Genomic DNA, 25,031 nt, shown 5'->3' with positions numbered 1-25,031 from the left:
TTTAGACTTGTAAGATGTCTGATAGCTCTTCTTGTCTGGCTGAATTTTTAAGTCCTTTTTGAGCTATGACTTGTCTGTCAGTGGTGTTTATTCATGTATATTTGGTTTGTGCTCCATTTTGACACAGACAATGAGAAGATGCCCAAGTAAAACTTGAGAAGCATTACGAGTAGAAATGTATATATAGGAAACAGTAGAATAAATTCTGAAAAATAATAATTTTCATTGCTGTATGCATGAGAAAAACAGAGTTATTTTTATTTGGTTTCCTTAATGTAAAATGATGTAATCTTAATAAATACGCAACTAAACTTCACTTTTGCTATATCAAATTACAACTCTTGCTGATATAGGATATCTTCTTAAAGCCATTCACTCATAAATATGACTGTCTAATATAAGATGCAATCTGCCAAGCATTTACTGTGTGGTCAGCAGACATTTTGGCTCATCTATCTATTGCCATCCAATATTGTGTATCCTAAGTTATGACTTTAAAGTACTTTAATGGCTCAGAAGGTTAACATAGTTTTTTGCCATTATCTGGAAAGCTTAAGTGGATTTTATATATGGCTTTTTTGTGGGCTGCACAGGCTAGGAGCTATTCTTCTGCTCAGGTATTACCTCAACCATGTCTTCTTGAAGGATGAGTAATAGTCTTTCTGTAGTCATCATTTTGGGATGTATTGATGGAGCTTTTGGGTTGATCAGTTTGTCTGTCTTCATTCACTCATGCTCACTCTCTTTTTCATCCTGAGTAAAGAAAAAGCCATAATAAGGTGCTTGACTATTTCTTACACAACTACGACTTTAGGTGTTCCTCTGTTCATGTTTGGATCAGAAAATCAGTCTGGTCTGCTCATGCTGAGGCATATTGCATCCTTCACCGGTGCAACTGCTCTGTCTCTCTTGAGGGTTTTTTGAGGATTAATCTGCTCTTATCTCAGGTCTGGGCTCTATGGTGCTGCTTCTCTCCTCAATATTATTTTCTATACTCTGGGTAACTGAGGCTGTTTTGGATTTTCTTCTGTCTAGATAAACCCAACCAAACAAATCACTTCTTTTTAAGGTCTTTCTCAATCTTTTTTTTAAACTAATAAACAGAGAAAAAGTAAATTACATGAGAAGATGGCACAAGGAGACTACTGAACCTAATGTTCATCAAAGAAAGCTGCAGATGTTGGCAGTTTCTTGAAAATGAATCTTCTGACAGGACTTTATAATGGACTCAGGAATGACAATTTCCTGGAGGTCTATTTAATGTCAGATTCTGCTTTGAGTGATGTGTTTACTCAGTATTTACTCTACAGCAGTGGCTCTGCAAGAAAGAGGAGTTTGAAAGGCTGACAGTTGCTAGTTACGGCTGTTACCAGGAGTTCTGCCATCAGCCATGGACAAGGGTGTGTGATGTGCTTGCCCAACAGGAGCCAATCAGTCCCATTGTCATGTGGGATCAGCTGGTGTCCTATTTGACTTTGGATTCAAACTTTGACCTGATGTTTCTTTTAGAAATGTGGGCTTTTTCCCTACTTTTCTTGCTTTTGTTTTGTTTTTTTAAAACTGCAAGTTTCTTACTTGAAAAGGATATTGGGAAGATTGAATCCCCATCTCTGTGTTCTCCATATGGGATGTGGGTATCTAGAAAGGGGACTGACCTAACCATGATTTATTTTATCCCTTCATAGTTCTAATAAAGCTGATATGTATATGAATAATGAGCATTCTAGATGTTTTAGATGTTTCCTTGGGTTTCAGATCCTTGACTAATGCCATTAGTACTTCAAGGCCTATGCCTTGAAGCTCAGTGAGGGCCCCAGGGTGGTGGTGTTGATACTCACCTACAGCAGTTTTCTGTCAAGGCAACCAATGTCTGTCCACTCCACAAAAGGAACAATGTAATGCTATAGTTCTTGAGTTAGAAATGGGAACATGTATATTGGGAGGTGCTTCAGAATGTTGTATATGAATAACTGCAGGCTAATCAAAAGGCAAAATTATTAAAATCATCAGTTTGTCCCTGGAAGTAAACAAATCCTCCTGATGCACCCCACTCCACCCAAATGCTTTCAGCATCTTTATGATTTTTCAAGTGTTAGGTGTGTGAACTGAACAAGGACTGAATATTCCATTTTTTTTAACTCTCCTTTTTTTTCCTCATCAGAATTCCTCAAACTTCTTTTATGTGGTAAGGACAATACTGAGGGTACAACTTCATTCCTTCATACTGTAGGACACCTATAGCTAGTTGCTGCTGTTACTTGTTAATGCTTTGATTATTTTTTAGTAAAAACCACTTTTCATATGTAGTTTATTTCTACAGTTGTTACCTAGCAACATTAATTTTGTTCAATTTAGTTTGTATTCTATTTCAAGAAATCTATTAGGTATATGTTAATATCTCTGGAGCCTGACCATGAACCTTTAGTAAAGAGGCATTTATAAAGTAAATTCTCTCCAGCACCTGTAGTTAACAAACATATATTTGCTGTTAGCTGTCCTCGCCACACTGACAGAAATGGGAACAGGTGTGTGAGGGAGTTAAAAATCACCCAGGAAATACCGAAGCTCTTGACTTGTCTGTGTGTTTAAATTTCCTGCTCTTTTACTGACCAGCATCTCTACTTCTTGCCCTTTTTTTCTGCAACATGGTCCATTTAGCATTTTGGAAGCTGCAGATGCACTGATGTGACATTTTGTAGGCCAGAGACCATAGTTATGGTACAAAGTAGAAGATTTCAGTTAAGTTGATGCCATTAGAAAGTAATAAAGGAAAGGACTTTTCACGAAAGAAAGGAACTTACAGGATACATAAAGTTTTGAGGTTCAGGCTTGCAGTTTTAAATTCAGATTGTGAACACTCTGGACTTGAGTTTGTATTTTCTGCCTTCACTCAAAGCAAACAAAAAAACCCTCTAAGCTTCTGATATTCAGCCAAGGCAGTCTTGGTATTTTTATAACTGAGGAGAGCTTGCATAGAGCCAGAACTGACATTGGGAAATGGAAGGTGTCATTCAGCTGCAGCGTCACTGTAGATCACTGTGAGGTTTTTAAAAAAATGTAAGAAATCTGTTTATTGTCGTCCACCTTTTCTTGCATGCGTCTCACAGAGTTGTAGAAGCTGTCAAGTATTAAATGCATGAAACTGTAGTGGGGCAGGAGATAGCTGTTCTGGTGTACAAGATGTGCAAGTCCAAATAGACAACTGATGCCTATGACATTAGTGGAAGATAAAATGGTGTGGAGAGAGGAGAGACATTTGTGTAAAGGTAATAAATGTAGTTACAAGGTCAGTAGGAGAAAGTGACAGAGGAGGGTAAGTGTTACCTAGAGTTGACTTGTTTGTGCATCATTACAGCTGTGTGTTACCAGCAATGGTATATTTTCAGGAAGTTTTAGTGGTTGGAATTTCTAAAAAATCCTACCAAAACAGCGCTTGGACATGGCACTGGAGGGATGTGCTGCAGTGTTCTTGTGCAAGGAGTCTCCTTAATAAGACGTTATCTTGTCAAAGGAGTTCATGTGCACATCTCATTGTGATAATCCTTACCTGAATTTTTTTATCATAAAACATGAAGTTTTCCACAATATCAAAAACTTTGCAAAAAATACTTGCATCACCAGTATGAATCAGAATAAGCTAGATGCAGCTTTAGGAGATTGGAAAGAGACACGGTGGATACCACAAGTATTTTAGATGTCTTTTTTACCCTTTTAAACTCCAGTTAATTCTTTCATTTCATTTTAATGTAAATGTATTTTCTCTGTATTACGTATGATTTACATAGTATTTCACTACATCATCAGTGCAGGATGCTAGGGTGTATGCAACGATACGTTCCTTTTCTTTTGCTGTTTCCATGAGTCTCTTTGAGGATTAATTACTGTGTGCAGAAGGGCCTGTGCAGTTCAATATTATCCTCTACTGAGCTAAACTTGAATAAAATCTTAGATAAGTTGTATCTTAGCTTCTTTGCTTTGTCAAGCTGGATCTTAAACTACTGCACTGAAACTCCTTTTGGGAAACCACTGGAGCTTAGGCTTTCAAATAGGGATAGATGGTCAATCAACAGCTGTCTTAATGTAACATCAAACACTTTTATATACACATTAGTTTGCATGTGATATCAGACTTACACCTATGGTGACAGAAAAGTAATACAGCCATTTTAGAAATATTCTCAAAAATCTATTTCTGTACCCCTTGATCTTATGGGCAGAATTCCATGCAGATTAAGGAAAATAGCCTGTAGTATCCCTGGAAGCATGTCTGCACGGTAGCTGGAGGCTTCTCAGCTACTTGCGACTAAGTCTGTTATAACCTACCAAGTTAATTTCTTCCAAGTCAGTCATAGAATTTGTGTATGTGTAGACCATGATTGCCATAATGGCTCAAATCCTAATGACTTGTAAGTTTTGCTGTTAACCAGTAAGCGTCCTCAAAATCAGTTTTGTCAGCTTTTTGGTTTTTTCATTTAGGGTTTTTTTTGATAGAAGCTGGATCTCACTGGTTGGTAGAGAACGATTCTTGGAAGGATGATGCTGTCTGTGACAATATCCTTCAGAACAATATACCTGTAAATGGTTCAAATGACATAGAAATCTCATGGATGCCTTATTTACTTTTTATGTAGTTAAGCTCTGTAGAGAAGCATTGCAAATAACATGCTGGATTACTTGGCAGGCTGAGACATCTGCTGACACTTCTGAGGTAGACTACAGCAGTGAGGTTTTCTATTGCAGCATGCTGAAACCTCTCCAAAACATAATGGTATTTAGTAGTAAGTGGTATTGTATAGAGATTAAACTGTATGAAATTCAAGATTGCAGGCTTTGTCTTTGAAAAGCTCAAGGATCTACACCTCTATGTAAGTTTTATAAAAAGACGGAGGGCTATTATCAACAGTGCTGCACCCACAATGAAAAAGAGCTGACTGAGGAGTGAAACCAGATTCTGGATGCAGTGGAATATATTATTAGGAAACCTTGTCAATGCCAGTCCTGTTGGAAATTGAATTTAGGTGTGAAATTGATATGCTTAAAAGCCTGCTAATGGTAGCTTGATGCTTTAAAACTGTGTACTGATTTGCTTAGTGTTTTGCATGAAGTGCCTCATTTTATGCATATTAGACTTCATATTACACCTTTGTGCCTATTTGATTATTCAGGGATAGCTTGATCTGACTCTTGATCATATCTCCCATGTTACAGTCATCTGAAACTTCATGATCTTGTGTGCTAATAGCTTTGTCTAAGTTGTTAATAAATTAACACTCTCAGGGACCAAGCCGTATGGACTTCCTTAGAATGTACTCCTTGACTTTCTTCCCTTTCTGCCTTTCACTCTGCTAAACAATTGCTGTTAGTTGCTGTAATTTACTCTCGGACTCTGTGGCCAAGGTCTGTCTTTTCATACAACCCCTACATTTTTCCTTGACAGCCACCTGACACTCTACAGCTCAATCTTCTGGTACTTTAAATGAATGATACAATTCAAAAGCCTTGTAATTCAGCCTCTTCCTCTTTATAGTTCTACTCCCGTGATTCCCTTGTGATTGCTCAAGAAGTATTTTTGATATGTCTACCTGGAGGATGAAATGAAATTTCAATTGCAACTCTGTCTAAAAATCCCTAAAAATAGCAGTAAAATTATTATAGGCTTTGTCCAAGCAAAGCAAAGTCTAGATTCTTGAAAGCGTATGAAATAGCTGACAGAGAAGATGGTGTAGCCTAGTGAAGGTGAGTCTCAGTAGTAGGGTAGTAGCTGTTAAGTACAGAGACCCAGAGAAATAACATTAAAGAGATGAAAGGAAGAAACCTGTTTGTGGGTTGATGGAGGTTTTTTTTGTTTTTTTTTTTAATGCACATTCAGGCCTGAAAATCCTGTGAGTACATGTTCAATGAAGGCCAAGTGGCTTTTACTTTAAGTAAAAGGCCTACCAACTTTCAGTGAGAAATATAGTGTTTCAGGTCATTAAATAGAGCTCAGAGTAGGTACATGACCAGCACTTATTTAATTCTTTAGTTGATCTAGCACTGAGAACTGGGATCATCAGCATCCAAAACAATTGTCATGTGAATTCCACATCCATATCCCATTATGCCATGAGGCATGTTGTTGGTGGACAGAATTTGAGTGGTGCTCTTTTGCAGTTTATCATCAAGAAAGGTGATATTGATACAAAACTGTTTATGGTATCTCAAAGAAGGTACTGTAATTGATGACAAGCTGCATATCTGCTCTAAGTGATTCATTTACCTAGAAAATGTGTCAAAAGCGTGGGTATCAGAAAATACCTGGGGTGAAAAGCTTAGGTTAGCTGCATAGTGCTTTCTAAACGTTTCCTAGCTGTACTGCTTTGCTTTATGTTCTATCCATGTTACAAAGAGTTTTGTGAGATACGAGGTTTGCAAGCAGCAGCAATATACTTTACCAGGCCAAGTGATACACATGGAAAATAAGGGTACATTTTTTGATGCAAAAAGTTGCGTTCAGTCTGAAGTAGCTGTTCAGGCAGTGACTGTGCAGTAACCAGAAGCAGATATCGATGTGTGTGTTCATCAACCCACTGAACTCCTGATAGGGAGTGACATAACTTGTGGCTAGGGAGTAATTACAGTACTCTGCAATAGGAGTTCAGAGAGTGGTTAGTGCAAACGACTTGCAGAGTTTTGTTGTCTTGAAGAATAATTATATTGTTAAGGAAGAACGAATCAGCACAAGTTACTGTGAAGTAAGATGGTGTATATAGAAAGATTGGTGCACGTTTTAGGGACTAAAATCCTAGTGAGGTTCTTCCAACCACCCACACCGCATTCCTGGTTGATGTACTTTGAACTCTTAAAAGCACAGGTTTCTGCCACATTGCAAGAGCAAGGATACAGATCTTTTTATTAAAAAGTCCTTGGAGTCATAGTTAAGAGCTTGCATTGCCTTTCAAAATACTGTATCACAAAAACATGCAGAAATACGGATGGGGTTTAAAAAAAAAAATAGTCACCTTCCTACATGTACAGCAAAGTGTGTCTTCCACCTCATGGCTTCTGCAACACTGTCTTGCTTTTTTAATTCTAAACTATTTGTTCTTGCAGAGGGTTTATTACAGTGTTTGACAATCTGAACTTGAGACATACACCTCAGTTCAGCTTACACCTCAGTGATATATTCTCAAAATGTATGTCAATTTATCAGCAAGTGAAGTGGTGCTTCACATTAGCGTTGATGTTATTAAAAAATCCCAACAAACTCTGGTTATATATGTGTAGCAAATACTGTAGTAGAAATGTTTCATTCTGTGTCAGTAGCTTTTCACCAAGGCAGGCAAAATGAATGTCCATTGCTAGCTGTTCTTAGCTATGTTTATCTGCTCTAAAGTAAATAAATGATTTCTGCAATAAAAATTTGCACTATAAAAAATATAACTATAAAATTATATGAAAACTTGACTGAAACTTTAGACTTTACAAACTTCTTTTATCTGGCATTTCCAGATGTTACACTGCTTTTATGTTGTGTTTCAGATGATGACGTGGACCTAGAAGCTTTGGTAAATGACATGAATTCCTCATTTGAGAACTTATACTCTACATGCAGTATGCAGTCGGAAACCACTCCTCTTCTTCAAAATGGTCAGCTGAACCGCAGCCAGTTGCCATCCTCAGGATCTGGTGCACTGCAGTCCATGTCTTCAAGGCAGAAGGTGCAACGGTCTCAGCCAGTGCGCATTATGGCAGTCAGGTAGGAGCAAGGGACTTGCCTCCTTTTTTTTAAAGTTGCCTTGCACTAGCTTCAAAAGCACTAAAATTTAAAATAGGAAATGAGCTTTGGCAGGATCCTACTAAAAAATGTACCAGCTAGGCAAAGGACATAAATTTTCCATGTGTTTTGTAAAATGCAGAAATGTCACATTTTCATTCTTTTTTAATTCATGTCTCATGTACCTGTAGTAGCAGATGTGTAGAAGTGTATCATTGCTGCCACCTTGCAGAAGTGATGTCCATATTTGGATTTATTTCCAAACTGTTACAAACTGTTCTCTTGGATTTGGTGCCCACTGACAGGTTCTTTATAAGACAGAACAAGTTCTGTAGATAGATGAGAGTATATTCAGCTAGTCTTGATATACAAAAATTAATTCTTTTTTTCTGGAGGTTTTCTGAACACTCCAAGACAAACAAGTGCACATCATAGTTATTTAACTGGTCTTCCTAGAGCACTTTCAACTCTTTGACGTGAATGCATTAAGAGAGTCATTAAAAAAAAAAAAAAAAAAAAAGAAGTGTTTGTGTTTCAGTTGTCAGGATGGGGACTTGAATTCACGCTTCAAATTGAATACTTTTGGTGGTGACTGGAGAGTCTCTGGTGGTGGAGGTGATGTTGAGGTTCTGAAAATCTTTTTAGGCAGCAGAAGGAAGGAAGCTCCTGTAAGCACAAGTAGGTAAATTTTCTGAATTGGAGTGATTTGGAGTTTTCCTTTCCTTCTGGTTAATGGTGTCTTTTCCAAAGGAAGTGAGAAGTAAATATATTAAAAAAAAAAAAAAGCCAAACAACAAACCAGATGGGGAAAAGTTGTTTACTCTGATGTATTTCTTTACTCTGATGTATTTCCTGTAGGGATGGTATTCATCAGACAGTTTTTCTGTATATTCATAGTATATGTAGTGTGTACTACATATACATATGTAGTGTGCAGTAACTGCAATACAACCAAGTCAGTTAATGATGGAATCATTTTTACAAATACTTCATATTTAACCTTGAATAGGGCTGTACTAGAAAAAACAGTCTCTACGGTACCAAAACTGTTGATGTTCTGTAAATATCTCAATCAAAACACTTAAACTATTTTTGGCATTTCAAATCTTATCAACTGTTTTTTTGAGAACACTCTGCCTTTCTGAAGTCTGTACTTCCATACGCAGAACATCATGTGTTTATTAAAGAAAATAACCCTGAATAAAAGTTTCACCATTATCTAGACCCCATTCCCATAGAGGAGGGTGGCAGTGTCTTTTTTTGCAGCCAGAACAGAAAGGTTGACTGTGGTAATTCTCTTTAAGAGCATAGTTTTATGTGTGTATCAGTTACGGAATCGAGACATTGCAGCAGGATAGGCAGAGCAAATAGCAATAGCAAATATTGCATAGCATAGCAAATTCTCATTGTAAGAAAACCCCACACCTTTTGTAATTATTGAGTCTGTATTTCTACTTCTTATAATGGAGATAAATCAGAAAGTTGCAGTATAAAGCACTATTGCATAGCTGCTGCTATGAGTCTACTGGGCTGAAGAAATCTTACACCATCCTTGGGCTACAGGGAAGTGCACTCGTGGGTAGCATGAAAAAAAAAATCAAGCAGGTCAAGTAGTCATTTCCATGGCTCATAGTTATGGTTAGAACCTACTTTTTATAGCAAACCCCAAAATCTGTGAGGCTCATTCATGGAACACCAAACTAAATTACAGGATAGAGTTACCTGCGGAGCAGATTTCCCAGCCTCTGGCATCTGGTGAGCGTGCCCAGAGTGGGACACGCTGCCAGTGGCAAACCCAGCAGCTGTCTCCCAGGCAGCTCTGTTAAGAAAGCTTTGCTTGCTGAAGGCATAGGACAAAATGAGGACAAGCTGAGTTTTGATTGCTTTGCATTTCAAACCCAGGAGTTGGTGGATTGTCTCTGGAAACTTGCAAGGTTGCCGCTAGATGGTGCCTTCTGCCCAGGGCCTTCTGCAGGAGGTCACCTCGTATGTCTCCTGACTGACCAATCAGGAGAGAAACCTAAAGCTACCCTCTGGTCACGAATAAGTCTTACCTCTTTTCAAGATTTTCAGTGGAAACTGGTAGACTTTAGTTTTCCTTTTGTTGATGTGGGCAGCACAGGAGTATTGTGAACTGGAACTTGAAACACTGTTGGTCCTATCTAGAGTTCTGAGATATATCTTGTGAGATGCAAATTTGTCTGGACAGTAACCGTACAACTGCATAATGGCAGTTTATTACTCAAGCTGAGTCCTTGCATTTTCATTTCTTCAGGAAATGCTGAGTTGCATGGAGATGGAATTTGATGTTGTAGTGAGGTGACAATATTGGTTTCAGCCTCACCTTAGAGACTTTACAGGGGTACACCTTCATTTGAAGGTCCACATGGAATTTGAATCCAAGTGACTGCCCCTGTGGTCTCCTCTTTCACAGTGGTTTGAAAGAGTTTAACTGTCTTTATGGCACACAGAGCTTATAAGCTAATGCTTACAACAGCAAGGATATTTCTGTTTATGTGCACAGTTATGTCAGTTACCCAAGCAATCAAGTTACAAGCAACAAAACAAGCAAGGGTGCCTAACTGGTCATTTTTTACATACAGTTACATACTTTCTGCTTGTAGTTGCTTAGAAAAAGAACAGGTTTAGTTCTTTTTCTTTTAATATAATTATCATAACTGGTGGGGCAGGAGGTCAAGTTCAAGTGATACCAGTTTGCTCCTCTTAATTCTTAGTGCTTCTGTGTTTATAGGCGTCTTCAAGAAGAAGAACAGCAATTCAGAACATCGTCTTTGCCTGCCATCCCAAATCCCTTCCCGGAACTTTGTAGCCCCGCAAGCTCTCCGGTTCTGGCCTCTGGATCTTTACCTCAGACTCAACCTGCTAATAAGCATGTGAGTATAGGATGAAGGTTTGGGTCATCCATTTGCATTCAAACCACCAGTGGACTATATCACTTCAAAGGCAGAAAGAAAGTTTCAACATTAAGTTGAAGCACTTGAAGGCTTTGTCTTTCAGTAACGCAGCACTGGCCAAGAAAGTGTCTTCAAACAGGTTTCAGACTTTTTTTTGAAAGGTTTGTGAGAATGAAGTATAAAAATGAAACAACTCTTTCAGATATATGCATGTTGTGAATGAAGCCGCAGTGCCTAATATCTTTTGGATTTTATTGTCCAAAGCAATGAATCACTAATTCAGAAGTCAAGTTACTTAGCTTAGAGTTGGAGGATCTGTGCATAATCTTCTGCATACTTTAGGTGCCACAGCTATACTGAACAGCCATTTTCTTTAAGGACATGGTGCTGCTTTATTTTGCTGATTACCATTAAACTGCTCAAAAAGCAAAATAATATTCTTAGGTTGTGTAACTAGGAACAGCTGCTTGTAATGAGACTTCAAGGAAGCACTGTCACCCAGAAAGCTGGTTGAGCAGCTGTCTGGGTTCTTGGTAGTGAAGATAGCACAGACCGAGCTCTCACATGGTCCTCAGAGACAATGCAAACTGTTTTTCTTCTCTATCCTACTTCACTTTCTGGGAAACGACCGTCTTGCTTTGTATCTCCTTGAGCCCATTTAAAGACCAAAGTTGGGCTCAAAGATGTTTATTTTGTTAACCGTGCTGACTTGTATGGAGATGAAAAGATGGATTGCTCTGGCTATTGGCTTAGAACAGTTCAGTGCTTGAGTACCCAAAAATATGTGTTCTGCATCACTGCTCAATTAATTTTGAGTAGCTTCTGTATCTTCTCTGAATGATAAAAGGGTTTGGATGAACAGTTCAGCCATAATCAGTAGACCCTAATGAACACTCTTGGATCATCTGTATTTCTTTACATTGCCATAAACCATTGTCTGCTTTTCTTGAAAGACAGAGTGCATCTTTGTTGGTTTTACTGAATTATGTACAAAACAGATAATTTAGCAAAAATTGACCCGTCCCATTGTGAATTTAGCAGGATCTCGTTAGAGGCTTGGGTTGTATCAGCTAAGCAGACAGGCTGTTTTACAGAAGCAGTGCTACCTGATTCCAGGGAGACAGAACAAGGAACAGTTCTGCCTCCTTAGAGGTATAGCTGCCTTTCAGAGGCAAACTGAAGTTACTGATGAACCTATGTTTATATTTACAAAAGTTCCCCAGTTTCAGAGATTCTTTGCCTTTTAGCTTTATGTTGTATCAGAATTAACCAAGCCACCCTAAAGAAATGATCTGTGCATCAGTTTTCAATGGAATTTAGAAACTAGTGGTTTAACAGCACATAAATATAAAAGTAAACAGTTGTTTAATTTATGTAAGATGATGGCTAGAAAGACAGAACAAAAGTAGATATTTTCCTAATTTTTACCTATTTATTAAAAGAAAAACACTACCTTTTTTAAAATGGAAAATTTTCACAAGTCATTTGAAAGCCTAAAATGAATGAATATATATGTATATTGTGTTGATACGCTTACTGTTGGAGTTCTTAAAGACAATCCATTACTCCATTTCAGGAGCATACCACAGCTGCTCCCCAGAAGACAGAGAACAGTGAGAAATAACAGGTCCTCTGTACTAGCACAAAACCTATGTAGGCAAATCATGGACTCATAGAATTGGTAGGGGATGAAAGGGACCTTTACAGATTATCTAGTCCAACTCCCCTGCTAAAGCAGATCCACTTAGATCAGGTCACACAGGAACATGTCCAAGTGGGTCTTGAAGATCTCGAAGGAAGGAGACTCCACACCCTCCCTGGGCAGCCTGTTCCAGTGCTCCTTCACTCTCACAGTGAAATAGTTTTTCCTTATTTTTAAGTGGAACTTTTTGTGTTCCAGCTTCTTTCCATTACCCCTTGTCCTGTCTCTAAATACAACAGAAAAAAGTGCTGCTCCAGCCTCCTGATATCCACCATTTAGATATTTGTAAATATTAATGGGATAGTCATTTAAGGGGAGCATCAATATTTCACTGTGTGAGGTAAAACTGGAATGTTACGCTTATTGAAATCATTCCAAATGTGGTGGTTTTTTATTTGACTGTGGATACTGCTTTAGAAAAAAGCCCAAATTAAAATATTTTGTAGATATTCAACCTGCCTATGTTCTTAAAAAAAATAACTGCCACATCATTTATTAGTAAAAGACTTGGAAGAGAAATAATTATAAATCTTTATTTTATTTTTCAAAGACTGTACTGAGCAATCTCTGTGGTGGTGGGATCCAGACTAATGCAGTTGTGCAACCAAGCACATCTGGCAGTAGAGGTTAAGAAACTACTGGTAATTAAACCAGTAATACATCCTCCTTGGGAGTCCAATGCTATGATCCTGTATTACAGTTCTCTAGGTGGAAACAATCCACTCTGAGATAAGTTTTATGGTAAGAAAAGGTTTCATGTTGACCCATTGATTGTGAATGACACATAGTTCTGTAAAAAATTGGTACCACTGAAGTTTTAGTAATGGAGTCAACCAACTAGTGAGTACCTGGTTGAAAAGTACCAACTAGCTGTGCTATTGAGTCAGTAGTTAACTGTGGTGAGAGAGACACTGCAGATATCTTGTCTTTAGGGAAAGTATTACCCTTCAAGTGGTAGCTGCCAAAAAAACTTTTAAGTTCTTGAGTCAAGAGCAGCGCTATCCCTGAACTTGGTCAGGAAAAGACTGATGGGAGGAGAATTACCTGATGAGTGTATGCCCAGTCATTTTCTCCATCGAGTGTCTGTACTCCAAGTACCTTCTGTCTGCCTCTCACCACAGAGCCCAACTGCAAGAAACTTCATCAGAGCTCTGCAAGCATGTAAGCACTTACACTTTCCATGCTGGGAAGGGCAAGTAAAGATGGGAGCAGGAAGAACATTTTCTGGGTAATGCCATGGGATGTTGCAAGGCTATTTTATTTCTCCCCCCCCCACCCCTTCCTTTTCCCCACATATTTGTTCATCCTTCTCTATTCTGCCCTGATGAGATCTCATCTGGAGTCCTGTGTCTGGGCTCCCCAGCTCAAGAGGGACAGGGAACTGCTGGAAAGCCCAGAGCAGGATCACCAAGATTATCAGGGGACTGGAACTATCTCTCTGATGAGGAAAGGCTGTGAGCCTTGGAATTGTTTAGCCTGAAGGAGAGAAGCCTGATAGGGGACCTGTTCAGTGCTTATAAATACCTAAAGGTCAGGTGTCAAGAAGATGGGGCAGATCCTTTTTCACCCAGTGACAGGACAAGGGGTAACAGGCACAAGTTGGAACACAGGAAGTTCCACTTGAACATGAGGAGAAACTTATTTCCAGTGAGGATGATGGAGCCCTGACACAGGCTTCCCAGGGAGATTGTGGAGTCTTGTTCCTGGGAGGTTTTCAAAACCTGCCTGGACACGTTCCTGTGTAAATCTAGGTGGACCTGCTTCCGCACGGGGGTTGGACTAGATGATCTCTACAGGTCCTTTCTAACCCCCACCATTCTTTGTGATTCTGTTCATGAAATGCACGCACACCTACAAACATGAGATCACCCCATGTCATGAAGGGGACCACGTGGGCTAGGAGAAGGGACCACTGAAAGTTTTTAGAACATCATTTACTTAAATACATTTGTCTAAGGAAAATGAAAACCAGAATGTTACACCGAACTAAGATGAAACATTTGTCCAAAAGATGGCTGAAAACATTAGACAGCTAGGTTACCGCTAATCGAAGTTCATCTTTGTCTTGCTGGTATAAACTAACTGGTTGGTAAGTTAGGTTATAATTTCTGGTTGTGTACAAATATTTTGGAAAAAGCATGCAATAATTACATGTAGGTCACTGCAATGCCACAGGATGTTAGTCTAAAGTATCTTGTGTGAGTCAATGAAGCTTTCAGCTGTAAAAATAGGGCAAATTTCTCACATCCCCTCTCTATACAGCCCAGGCAAGCTTCCAAATCGTGGTTTGATGTACCAAAATTATTTACTCTTTTCTGGCAAATTAAATTCACCAGTGGGTATGAATGAATGCCATTATTTTTTTCTAGATTTAGTTACCCTTCAAGGGAACTCCTCTAAACAGACTTTTTAGTTTTAATTGTTTTAATTGCATGTTATGATGCACTTTCTAAAATTTTTCTTCCTGTAAGACTTTTATATTGTGTCTTTTGAAGACATTGAGGCAGATTTCCAAAAAAGAAGCTTTATAAAAATACAGACTTTTACGTAACAAAAACTTTATGCACTGAAATTAGTTTTTACCTGTGTGACAGTACATTTTATCCCATTCAGTGGGATGGGGAGTAGAATCAGGGCAGGCGGGGGAAGGAACCAAAAAGTCATGGGTTGAGACAACATATTGATAACTAAAATGACATAAAATGTAATAATCATCATAATTGTAATGAGAAGGAAGTTTAAAAAATAAAAAGAGAAACGAAACCGAAGAAGGGCAAGTGCTGCGTGGTGCAATTGCTCACCACCAATGCCTGAGCAGTGATCTGCCCCTCCCTACCAGCTCCCCCCAGTTTATGTATACTGTGCATGGTGCTCTATGATGTGGAATAGCCCTGGCTAGTTCAGATCAGCTGTGATGGCTGTGCTCTCTCCCAGTTTCATGTGTACCTCCTTGCTGGCAGAGCATGGGGAACTGGTAAGTCCTTGACTTAGAATAGGTGCTACTTAGCAACAATTAAAACATCAGTGTGTTATCAACGTTATTCTTACACTAAACCCAAAGCACAGCCCTGTGCCTCCTACTAGAAAGAAAGTTAACTCTGTCTCAGCTGAAACTATGACAATAAATATAGGCCAGATCCTATAGCTGGATTAATCTGGACAATGTCTGAGGTCCAGGCACTGCCTTGGCCCAACTTTAAAATGTGGATTTCCATGGATATCTGCCGTGAAGTATCTTGTTACTTCTCTCAAATGTTTCTTTGAAGCAAGACTCTTCAGCTAAATAAATACCTCATACCTAGATGGTTCTGTGGCATGTTTAGTCCAGATGCTTTTTTTTAAGAATGTTGTGATCATGTTTGGGAAAAATTTAAAGAGATTAGGTCTTCACTGTGGTGCTGTGATCTAAGTGGATGAAAACAGGCCTTGCACTTCCCAGGGTGCCCCTGTCTCATTTGGTGAAATAACAGTTTCCCAAACTAAATGATCTGAATTTAATGAACAGCTTAGGGAACAATTTACATTAATTTTTATCTTGTCTCTTGTGTTACACCAACATGTTGTCCTTTTTCTCTTGAAGAAATCTTAGAAGGTGAGCTCACATAGTTTTGAAAATCATGCATGGATCATTACCGAAGATGAGAGTAACAGATAACTTAAGACTAAAGAGTCAGCTGTACTAAGCAAAAGACAGACAGTCCTCAGCGCTGTTAGTTCTGGGAGGTCTCTGGCTCTGCAGGCTCTTCATCTGGAGCCCTGCACTCAGTCAAAGCTGCTGTTTCTTCTCCCTCATGCCTGTTAACAGCAAGAAGTTTAGTGTCAGAGAGAAATGAGCCTCTTCTTTCTTGCTTTTGGAAAGTGCCAGAACGGTAGTTACAATCCCAACATGAATTACTGGAAATATTAAGGACACCTTGTGCTCAAACCCCAAAATACATTATTTGTTGGTGTTTTTTTTTGTTTTTAATGACACAAACCTGGCCTCACTCCCAGGAGTGTTTTGGCTGCTTCCCCATCAGCCATACTCCAGCAGCGGGAGCATGTTGCAGGGAGGACTGCGTGGTCAGGACCAGAGGCAGCACGCCGGGGGACACGTGTTCTCCATGGGAAGGACCCAAACCGGCCCTGCTGCACATGTGCTGGTAGCCCCACCACGTTTTCAGCCACACTGCAACCCTTGCAGTTGTTTTAAAAAGCTGGTTTACAGTAGTAACACCGTCACAAGTAACCTTTAGGACTGCCTTGTGTAAATAGTTGAGCAATTTGTACTCATGTTGCAGTAGCTGAGTATTAGCATTTTCACGCTAGATTTTTGTGTGCACATCTTAATTGCATGTGCCCTTGCACATTTTTGTTGTGCAATATTTTTCTTACTAGATTTTATTAGTGGCAGAGTGAGACTATAACTTAGCTTTGATCAGAAATTGACAGAACTGAGAATCCACCAGGCTGAGAGTGCGGGAAAAAGTAATACAAGAAATTCTAATTCTGTGCCTAATGAGGCGGGCAGGATTGGGCTTGCATGTAAACATAAGTGAAGGAGGGAATTAAAATACCCAGAACTACAATGTGTAATTTTAATTACACAGTGAATGAATGATTGAGGTGAATTGGAGATATTTTAACTTCATTTTGATAGCCTTTAAGGAGTCACTCAATGTAGTGGGAATAGCTATGCTGAGTCTTGACTCCTTGTCACCTGTGCTGTCTGTACTCGAGGTGTGAGTTCAGGTCAACTTTAGACGTTTTGGACAGAAATATTTTTGGACCTCTGCTACCCAGTAGGACAGATGCAAGAAAGCATCAACTCATAGGTTAGTGCCTCTATTTGTGTATCCTGTTTGACCATGTTGTTGCAGCCATAGGCAGGAGAGCAGCCCACAAGGTCCGTGCTGAGGTGAGCTGGGGCATCCCTTGCAGAGCTGTGCCAACACTTGGGGCTGAGCTGCAGATAATTCCCAATGAGTGCTGTGAATGTATGTAGTGCAGGCTGGGGAAGATGCCCAATTTTTTTGTTTGCTTGCTGGCGTCTACTGTAAAGGATGGAAGGTAAAGCTTGTGTTCAGTTCATTTCCAAACTGTCAGCACGGTGGTGTCTTAAGTGTCAGGAGTAATGCTATTCACTCACAGCAGGAAAAAGGCTTCTTTGGGCTTGCCGTAATTACCTGGACAGTTAACTGTGCCAGCCTTTAAAGTGTAAGTCTCTTTGAAACATCTGTCTTCACTTAGGTGATGTTAGTATTTAAACACAAAGGGGAAGAATGATCTTGCAGGTTCATTGGCATGTTAATAGGATGTTTATGCATTGCTCTAGAGCTTGCAGATATGATTTTCTAATGTTTCCTAAACAGAGAAGATGTTACTTGGAATGTAATAAGTTTTTTGTGTTAGAAGAATACCGTTGAGTTAATTAAATCATTGTGGGATGAATTTCAGTTCTCTGTGATCTTGATTTATGGTTTCATTATTGCTATCAAAGTCTTATTGTATTATTCTTTCTCTTAATAGCACTGCGGAATTACTGTACTAAAAAGTGATTTTGTTTAATTACTATAAGTATTTTGCCTCAGTCTGGCTGTAAACTGAACATCAGTTATAAAACTTACATAAAAGCAAGTATAATCTGAACGTTAAAAGGCAAGCTATCTCTGATTCTTTAAAGCTACTTGTCATATTTTTCTCTTGGCATTACGATTGCTTATTCTTTCCAGTGGTAGACCCTCCTGCTGCCAGGGTTACTGGAGCAGTTTTTTCCCCAATGCATTTCAGGAGGCAGCAGAGTTGGAAATACCTTTGTTATGCTTCATGCCATAAGTGTGTGGTTTTTCTCCTGTTGCTGAGGGGGAATTGAATAGCACTTGGAAACAAAATGGATTGACTGTGAGCTGGGAGTTTGGATGTGAAATCCCGTGTTGAGCATGGGATGTTTATGGGGAATGTGGATAAAGCAACTTTGTCTCAGTAAGACTACCAGTGAAATTTCATTAACAGCAAAGCAAAAACTGTTCTGTGAGCTTTTATGGGGGAAAGGGGTGAAAGTGTGAGAGACCTCTAAAAGCTGCTTTTGTTTCTCAACGAACAAATGCCACTTAAAAGAATCTAGATCTTTCCAGCCTAGATGAGATCTGCCTAGATCTCATCTGGCTAGCACACTGTGGAACTGCCCTGGTTTTTGGAAATACAGACTATGGGGATACCCCTTTACCCTCTGCACATGCAGTGCCAGCAGTGTGCAATGCCCATCCAGCAGCACCATCCTGACCTTTGCCCTGCACATACCCAGTGCTCTGCAGGTGGCCTCGGGTTTGCTGGAGCACTCAGGACCTGAGCACGACAAGATGGCTTCCCATGCCCAGAGTAACATCTGTGCCTGCAGCCACGGGAAGGTTGCTTGTCTCACTGCATGGTGATGACCCAGCACATGTTCCTCCTCTTGCCTTTTAAACTCACCTTTAAAAAAAGCACATTCCCCTAACTATCCTTGACAGTATAGGTAACAAGAATAAGAACAAGCTATCCCTAAGGAAAACACATTACTTAAAAGAAAAACAAAAACAAATGAGTTACAAAACATTACCTGGACAGACTGGAGGACTGGGCAGAGAGAAATCTCAGGAAATTCAACAAGGGCAAGTGTAGAGTCTTGCATCTGGGAGAGAATAACCCCATGTTCCAGTACAGGTTGGGGAATAAACTGTTAGAGAGTAGTGTACAGGAAAAGGACCTGGAGGTCCTGGTGGGCAGCAGAATGAGCATGAGCCAGCAATGTGCCCTTGTGGCCAAGAAGGCCAATGACATCCTGGGGTGTATGAGAAGGGCTGTGGGCAGTAGGTTGAGAGAGGTTCTCCTTCCCCTCTACTCTGCCCTCATGAGACCACATCTGGAATATTGTGTCCAGTTCTGGGCCCCTGAGTTCAAGAAGGACAGGGAGCTGCTGGAGAGAGTTCATCGCAGGGCCACCAAGATGATGCAAGATGATGGAGTGGAGCATCTCCCTTCTGATGGAAGGCTGAGGGAGCTGGGGGTCTTTAGCTTGGAGGAGTCTGAGGGGTGTTCTCATTAATGTTTAGAAATATGTAAAGGGTGGATATCAGGAGGATGGAGCCAGACTGTTCTCAGTGATGGCCAATGATAGGACAAGGGGTAACGGGCACAAGCTGGAACATAAGAGGTTCCAAAGAAACATATGGAAAAATTTCTTCACTGTGAGGGTGATGGAGCACTGATCAGGCTGCCCAGATGAGTTGTGGAGTCTCCTTTGCTGGGGACATTCAGAACCTACCTGGACAAATTCCTCTGTAACCTTACTGTAGGTAGTCTGCTCTGGCAGGAGAGTTGGACTAGATGATCTTTCAAGGTTCCTTCCAACCCTTAAGATTCTGTGATTCTCTGAAGAGTATTCTGAACTAAACAAAAGTGTCCTGGTAGTAAAACATCAGGATTTAATTTTACAGACAATTTGCCCTTGGACTTCTGTGAGTCATTTTTTAACTTGTCCTTGCCTGCAAAATGTTAAGAGCAGCTAATTACTTTGAAGTAACTTGCTTGTCATATTGTTGCTGGTCACACTTATTTTCTATATTGCTTGCGGAAGGAAATTCACTGAAAGGGAGCCAAACACAGTATCTACTGACCTTATAAATCGCTTTATAGATGTTTGCAGCTATTCCCATTCCCTAAATACTCGATTATGTGGAGCAAGCTATACACATGATCTTTGATAAGTGTCAGGTATAAGATACACAGTTTCAGCATATAAAAATACCTATCATGTTTCAACTTATGAACTCTCTATACGGAATTGTCTCGAAGTCCAGAGCAGTGTTATGTTTAAGTGTTTCTGGTATGTGTGTGTATGTATATATATCAACATATATAGGAGAAGATCAAACGATTGCTTGCAGTACTGTCAGACAAGTTATAATGGATTTATAGAGCAGGCTGGAAAGAAGTAGATATTAAATATATAAAAATCACTCTTTTCATTAGGCAAAGAGCTGAAAGCTAACGTTACCAGAACAACAACATCTAATCTTGCAAATAAAACCTTGTGGTTTATATTCTCGAAGCATTTTTCTTTTGTTACGTTCTGGTTCATTCTACGGATTATTTTTTTTCCACAGCTGACCTTTGAACTTTTTTCTTTAACAAAGTAGCTTGGTAAAGCTCCTCTGAGTGAGGCTGAGCCTCACCTCTTCTGTTACAGCCTCGTCAAATAAGCGTCCTTTGATAGGCAGACTCAAATAATGTCTGGCTGAAAAATGTCCTTGCTATGCTTGAGGCTAAAGTCATTCCACTTGTAGCATTTAAAAGGTCCTAAATATATTTGAGAACCTGCTATTAATTTCCTTTTTTTTTTTAATATCTTCTCAAGAAGTGCCAAGGTTGGATTTTATCCTGAATGTGGATCCAGTCAATATTTTAAACACTATTTGGTGAAGATATGATTTATGGGTTTTGTTTATCTTTGAGCATACTTATCATGATTTGCATCCTAGTCTGTTGGGGTTTGAGGTTTGTTTTTCTGAGGTTGAGTTTTTCTGGGTTTTTTTGACTGCACAGATGGAAAAAGTAATCCAAATCCCAAATCTTTCATCATCTGCAGAGAGGCTGTCATTGCAAGCAGAGCAGAGTGCTCGTCAGCTGCGGGGGGAGGAGAGCACCACATTCAGCTCCAGGATAGAAACTATATATTTCTAACTATTTGTACAGTGTGACACATTTCTTAGTATTTTCTAGGTTATTAATAAGAACAGAAAATCAGGAGGCAGACAGCTATATTTGTGTGAATGTACCTTCAGTGTAATTTCCCTTTGCTCTCAGTGAATATTTAATTCTGCGTTACATTGCATGCAAGTTACAAATGAGCATTTGCTTGCAAGCTAATTAAGCATAGCTTGGAGCAGTACTTAATTGCAACACTTCGAGCAATACAGAGAAACTTCAAGCAGATCTGGCCAACAAGAAATTAACTTTGTGCTCTGCCCAAGGTTGCACTAGCTGCCGTGTCTGTAACGTTTCATTATCACTTGTCCTCTCTTATGTGCATAGAATAGCACTTGGGCAGTCTCCAGAAGTCACTATTTTTGTCTAGGAGAAACTTTTTAGGATTTAAACTAGAGCAGGAAATTCTGCAATAAGTGAGACAGGGTGAGGGCATGATGGAAGCTTTCAGTGGGCAGGGAAATTGTTTGTGCAGCAGATGCTGGCTTTGATTGTCTCAGTTCATCCATTGAACAGATGTCCAAACAGGTCTAAGTTTGAAAGACTTCTGTGTTGATGTATAACCAGTAAAATCAAAGAGCTGAATGAACTTTATAGAAAGCTTTCTATATTACTTTTATCCCTTAAATAAATAAGTAATCTAGTAGTTCTGAAGATGGTAAAATACATTTTACAGCACTGTAAATATATTCACATCAGCTTCTTGTTGCCTTTCTCATGCCTTCTCTAACATGCAGCTGTGTATAAGCTGTGGAGGTGAACTGAATCTTGTCTAGCAAAATGACTGAAGATGATGTGCGTGCAAAGAGCTTATTTTTCCCCTAAGCCAGTCTTGGAAGTGCTAATTGCCCTACATTCAAATAGCCATTAAGAAAGGAGAAACCAAAATAAAATTCCAGCAGAAAAAAATGGAAACAGTGTTGAGCCAGACATGATTCACAGTGACTGCATTCCTTTGAGTTTGCAGCAACCTCCACTTTCCACATAACTGAGTTCATCTCTACTACCATTATGTCTTTTCTGAACATATAACTGCAGAGTATCTGAAAGTGTAACCTAGAGGCAGTATCTGGGTGTGAAGGCTGATGGAGTATAGAGGAATTGGTTGCTTTTTGTGGTGGACTGCTTTGTTATTGTATTTAAAAATCTGAAAATGTAGGGAAGTAGAAACTATTTTTTTTTTGTCTTGAATTGTGTGACAAAGTTTACATTTAATTTCGAACCAGTAAGGTCTCACTGAGTTCAAGAAATACATTAGAAATACTAGAAGAAACAGTATTTAGTCTCAATTGATGGTAGCTCACATTGCTTAGCTTAGACTTGTGTGTCAGTGCAGAACACTGATACGAAAGAACTTATATTGTGTGTGTACAAAACTACTTCTGTTGGTGCAAGTTTCACAAGGCCAATTTTCTTGCAGTGACTTAGCAGACCTTTTGGAAGGTGGTTGAAGAATATTTCTTTATGCTGAGCAATTCTATTTTTTCACTGCAACCATAAAAAGTATTTTGGAAGGAATTGCATAACATGGTTGCAGGTTAGGTTTATATGCTGTAGCTGAACTACCAATATCTGGAATTAAGTACCTGTATTGATTGCATATTGAGTTACAAAAGGTGTGCATTAATGCAAGCCAAACTGAGAGGTCTTTATGTACAACAGACAAACAGTAGGAATGGCCATGCTTTTCATATTTGCTATTCAGTGACTTCTTTTTTGCTGCTAGAAAGCAGCATGTTAACTAGCAAAAATATCCAGCATAGTTTTAGTGGGGTTTTTTTTGTCCCTCAGCTATTGGCAGCTCTTTTTTTGAATCTCAGCTTGCAAGAAGTGGAGATTAAAATCTTTACCTTTGAAGGAGGATCCTAGGATTTCTTGCTGAAGATAATCTTCACCTTTTTGTGTCTGATTTGGTATTGTCAATGTTTCTATCATCAGTTGGCTCAGACTACAAGTCAAACATAAGCACAGACGCGGAGTTGGGTTGAATCATCTTTAGTTTATCAGACCCCCGCTGTCAGGTTAATTTGAGGTAAATAGGGTGATCCGAATCTTTTACTGTCCTTCTGCTCACAGACCTCTTGAGGTAGCTGCTGGCTTCATATTAAAAACAACTTAATAACAGGAAGTGCTATTTTGGAAAGGTGATGCATTCCACATTTCTTTTGATTAGCCTTGTGTCTGACCCGGGAACCTTTGCATGTTCTCTGCTTCTCCCCACCCAAAGTTACATTGCTCTGTGCAGTGACAAAAAATCATGCACAGAGTTGTATCTCTTTGCATTTAAGTTTATTCTGTAGTAAAACGGAAACAAAACTTTCTAACAAATACCACTACTGAGAAAACCTTGGGTAATACTTTTCTGCATTCCACAGTCTCTTTATCATTATATGCAGTTTTAGATAACCACTTATTGTAGCTTCTCAGCATCAAGAAATACGATCACCTTCAAAACTCCCTTGGGTGGGAATTCTTTCTCTGAACTATGATTATATAAGAACTAAATATCTCATTTGGGTTGCTTGCTTGGCATCTCCAGTCAGTGGTGGATGGAGCAGTATCTTTCAAGTATGTTTATGTTCTCTTAGTGGGAACCTGAAAGATTAGCAAAGACTTAGATATGCTTTGATTGAAGTGGCTAGTGACTTTCACTTTTTTGTAGTCTGAGTGGCATGCAAACCAAACCTTAAACTAAGTAGTGATCTGTGAAGTGAGAAGGAAAGGGTCTTCTCCAAAGTTACAAAGCTGTTCTATTAGGACCAAATCTGGTCTTGTTTTATATGGGAAATTTTTGTTGACCATTCAGTTGAATGGCTAACCTTATTATCAGTTACTTACCTGGAAGAAATAGCAGAATTTGATTATCTGGAGAGATGCTGGCAGCTGCAGGACTGATTTTTTTTTTTTTTTCTTTTTCATCCTCTATTAAAGGTCTGTGAAAAATGATGAGTTTCTAACCACATTCTTGTGCAAATTAAAGTCAATGCTCTTCCACAGGTCTCCTTAGTGCTTCAATATGCAGTGTTCAGATGGCTATTTTCAATAGATGAACATATATAATATTTGGAGAGGGAATAACAGACTTTCACAGACAGATAATTTTATCCATTGGTACATGATTGTGATGCCAGTTCTTGTGCAATTTGGGGTTTTTTTGAGAATCAAATGGAGATTGGAGTGAAGGAGGGGAATATCCAGTAAAGATATTCCAGTAAAGCCCATAGGGGAGAGAAATAACAGGAGTTTCTAAGGTATAGAGGACTGTAGAATTGGACTGCCATTTCAGAAACTAAATTACCTTTGATTTGCCTGCTGATTTTGTGCTAGGGAAAGCAAATCCTCAGCTCTTGTTTTGAGTAGAATAGCAAATACAACAAAAGTTGGTTTGTGGAGAAGGAAGGAGGGTTAATTAGCCCAAATTAATTATCTTTGCAATGGACAACCAAAGTCATTAGAATGTCTCTCTGTTTTAGTTAAAAAAGCTGAATTTGTCATCTGAAGGTGGCTTCCATATTGAACCCCAGAATGATGCTATCTGGTAGTTTATCTAATCCAGTCTGTACACATGGAAAATAATAGTCTTTACAGAGAAGGTTAAGCATTAGGCTTAACCTAATTGTCCATGGAAGAGAAACATGTTATATGACATCTAGAAAATTATGCACTTTTTTTTTTTTTTTTAAGCACAGTTTTCATGGTATAGCTTGAGTAAGTTCACGTACTAGCTGTTTTGTTACACTTCAAAAAGTGGAATTTGTAGAGTGTATAGGTTGGCAGAGGCTCAGTTATGTGAGCAAAGCAAACTTGGGTTTCAGATGGGTGCACTGAAAGGGGAACCTGCAGAACTCTGGCAACAAATCCACAAAACCACTTATTTCTTACAAGTTAGACTTCAGGTCTGATCAATGTCTGTTATGTTGAAGAGTGTATAAGCAAC

General features: G+C 39.2%; 1 protein-coding gene across 3 annotated transcripts in view; it reads left to right on the top strand.

Moving 5' to 3' along the window:
- GRB10 (growth factor receptor bound protein 10) overlaps positions 1-25,031 on the top strand; it is a 142,890-nt gene that overhangs the window by 75,956 nt on the left and 41,903 nt on the right. For all 3 annotated transcript variants that reach the window (XR_009818661.1, XM_061995571.1, XM_061995570.1), the window contains exons 4-5: positions 7,519-7,735; positions 10,506-10,647. Coding sequence is in view for 2 of the 3 variants with exons in the window: in XM_061995570.1 (XP_061851554.1) it covers positions 7,519-7,735; positions 10,506-10,647 (359 nt within the window). In the remaining variant the exon portion in view is untranslated. The remainder of the gene's footprint in view (positions 1-7,518; positions 7,736-10,505; positions 10,648-25,031) is intronic.

The sequence above is a fragment of the Colius striatus genome, chromosome 4, assembly GCF_028858725.1.
Source record: "Colius striatus isolate bColStr4 chromosome 4, bColStr4.1.hap1, whole genome shotgun sequence".
Taxonomy (NCBI): domain Eukaryota; kingdom Metazoa; phylum Chordata; class Aves; order Coliiformes; family Coliidae; genus Colius; species Colius striatus.
This window is presented reverse-complemented; position numbering and strand designations above follow the sequence as displayed.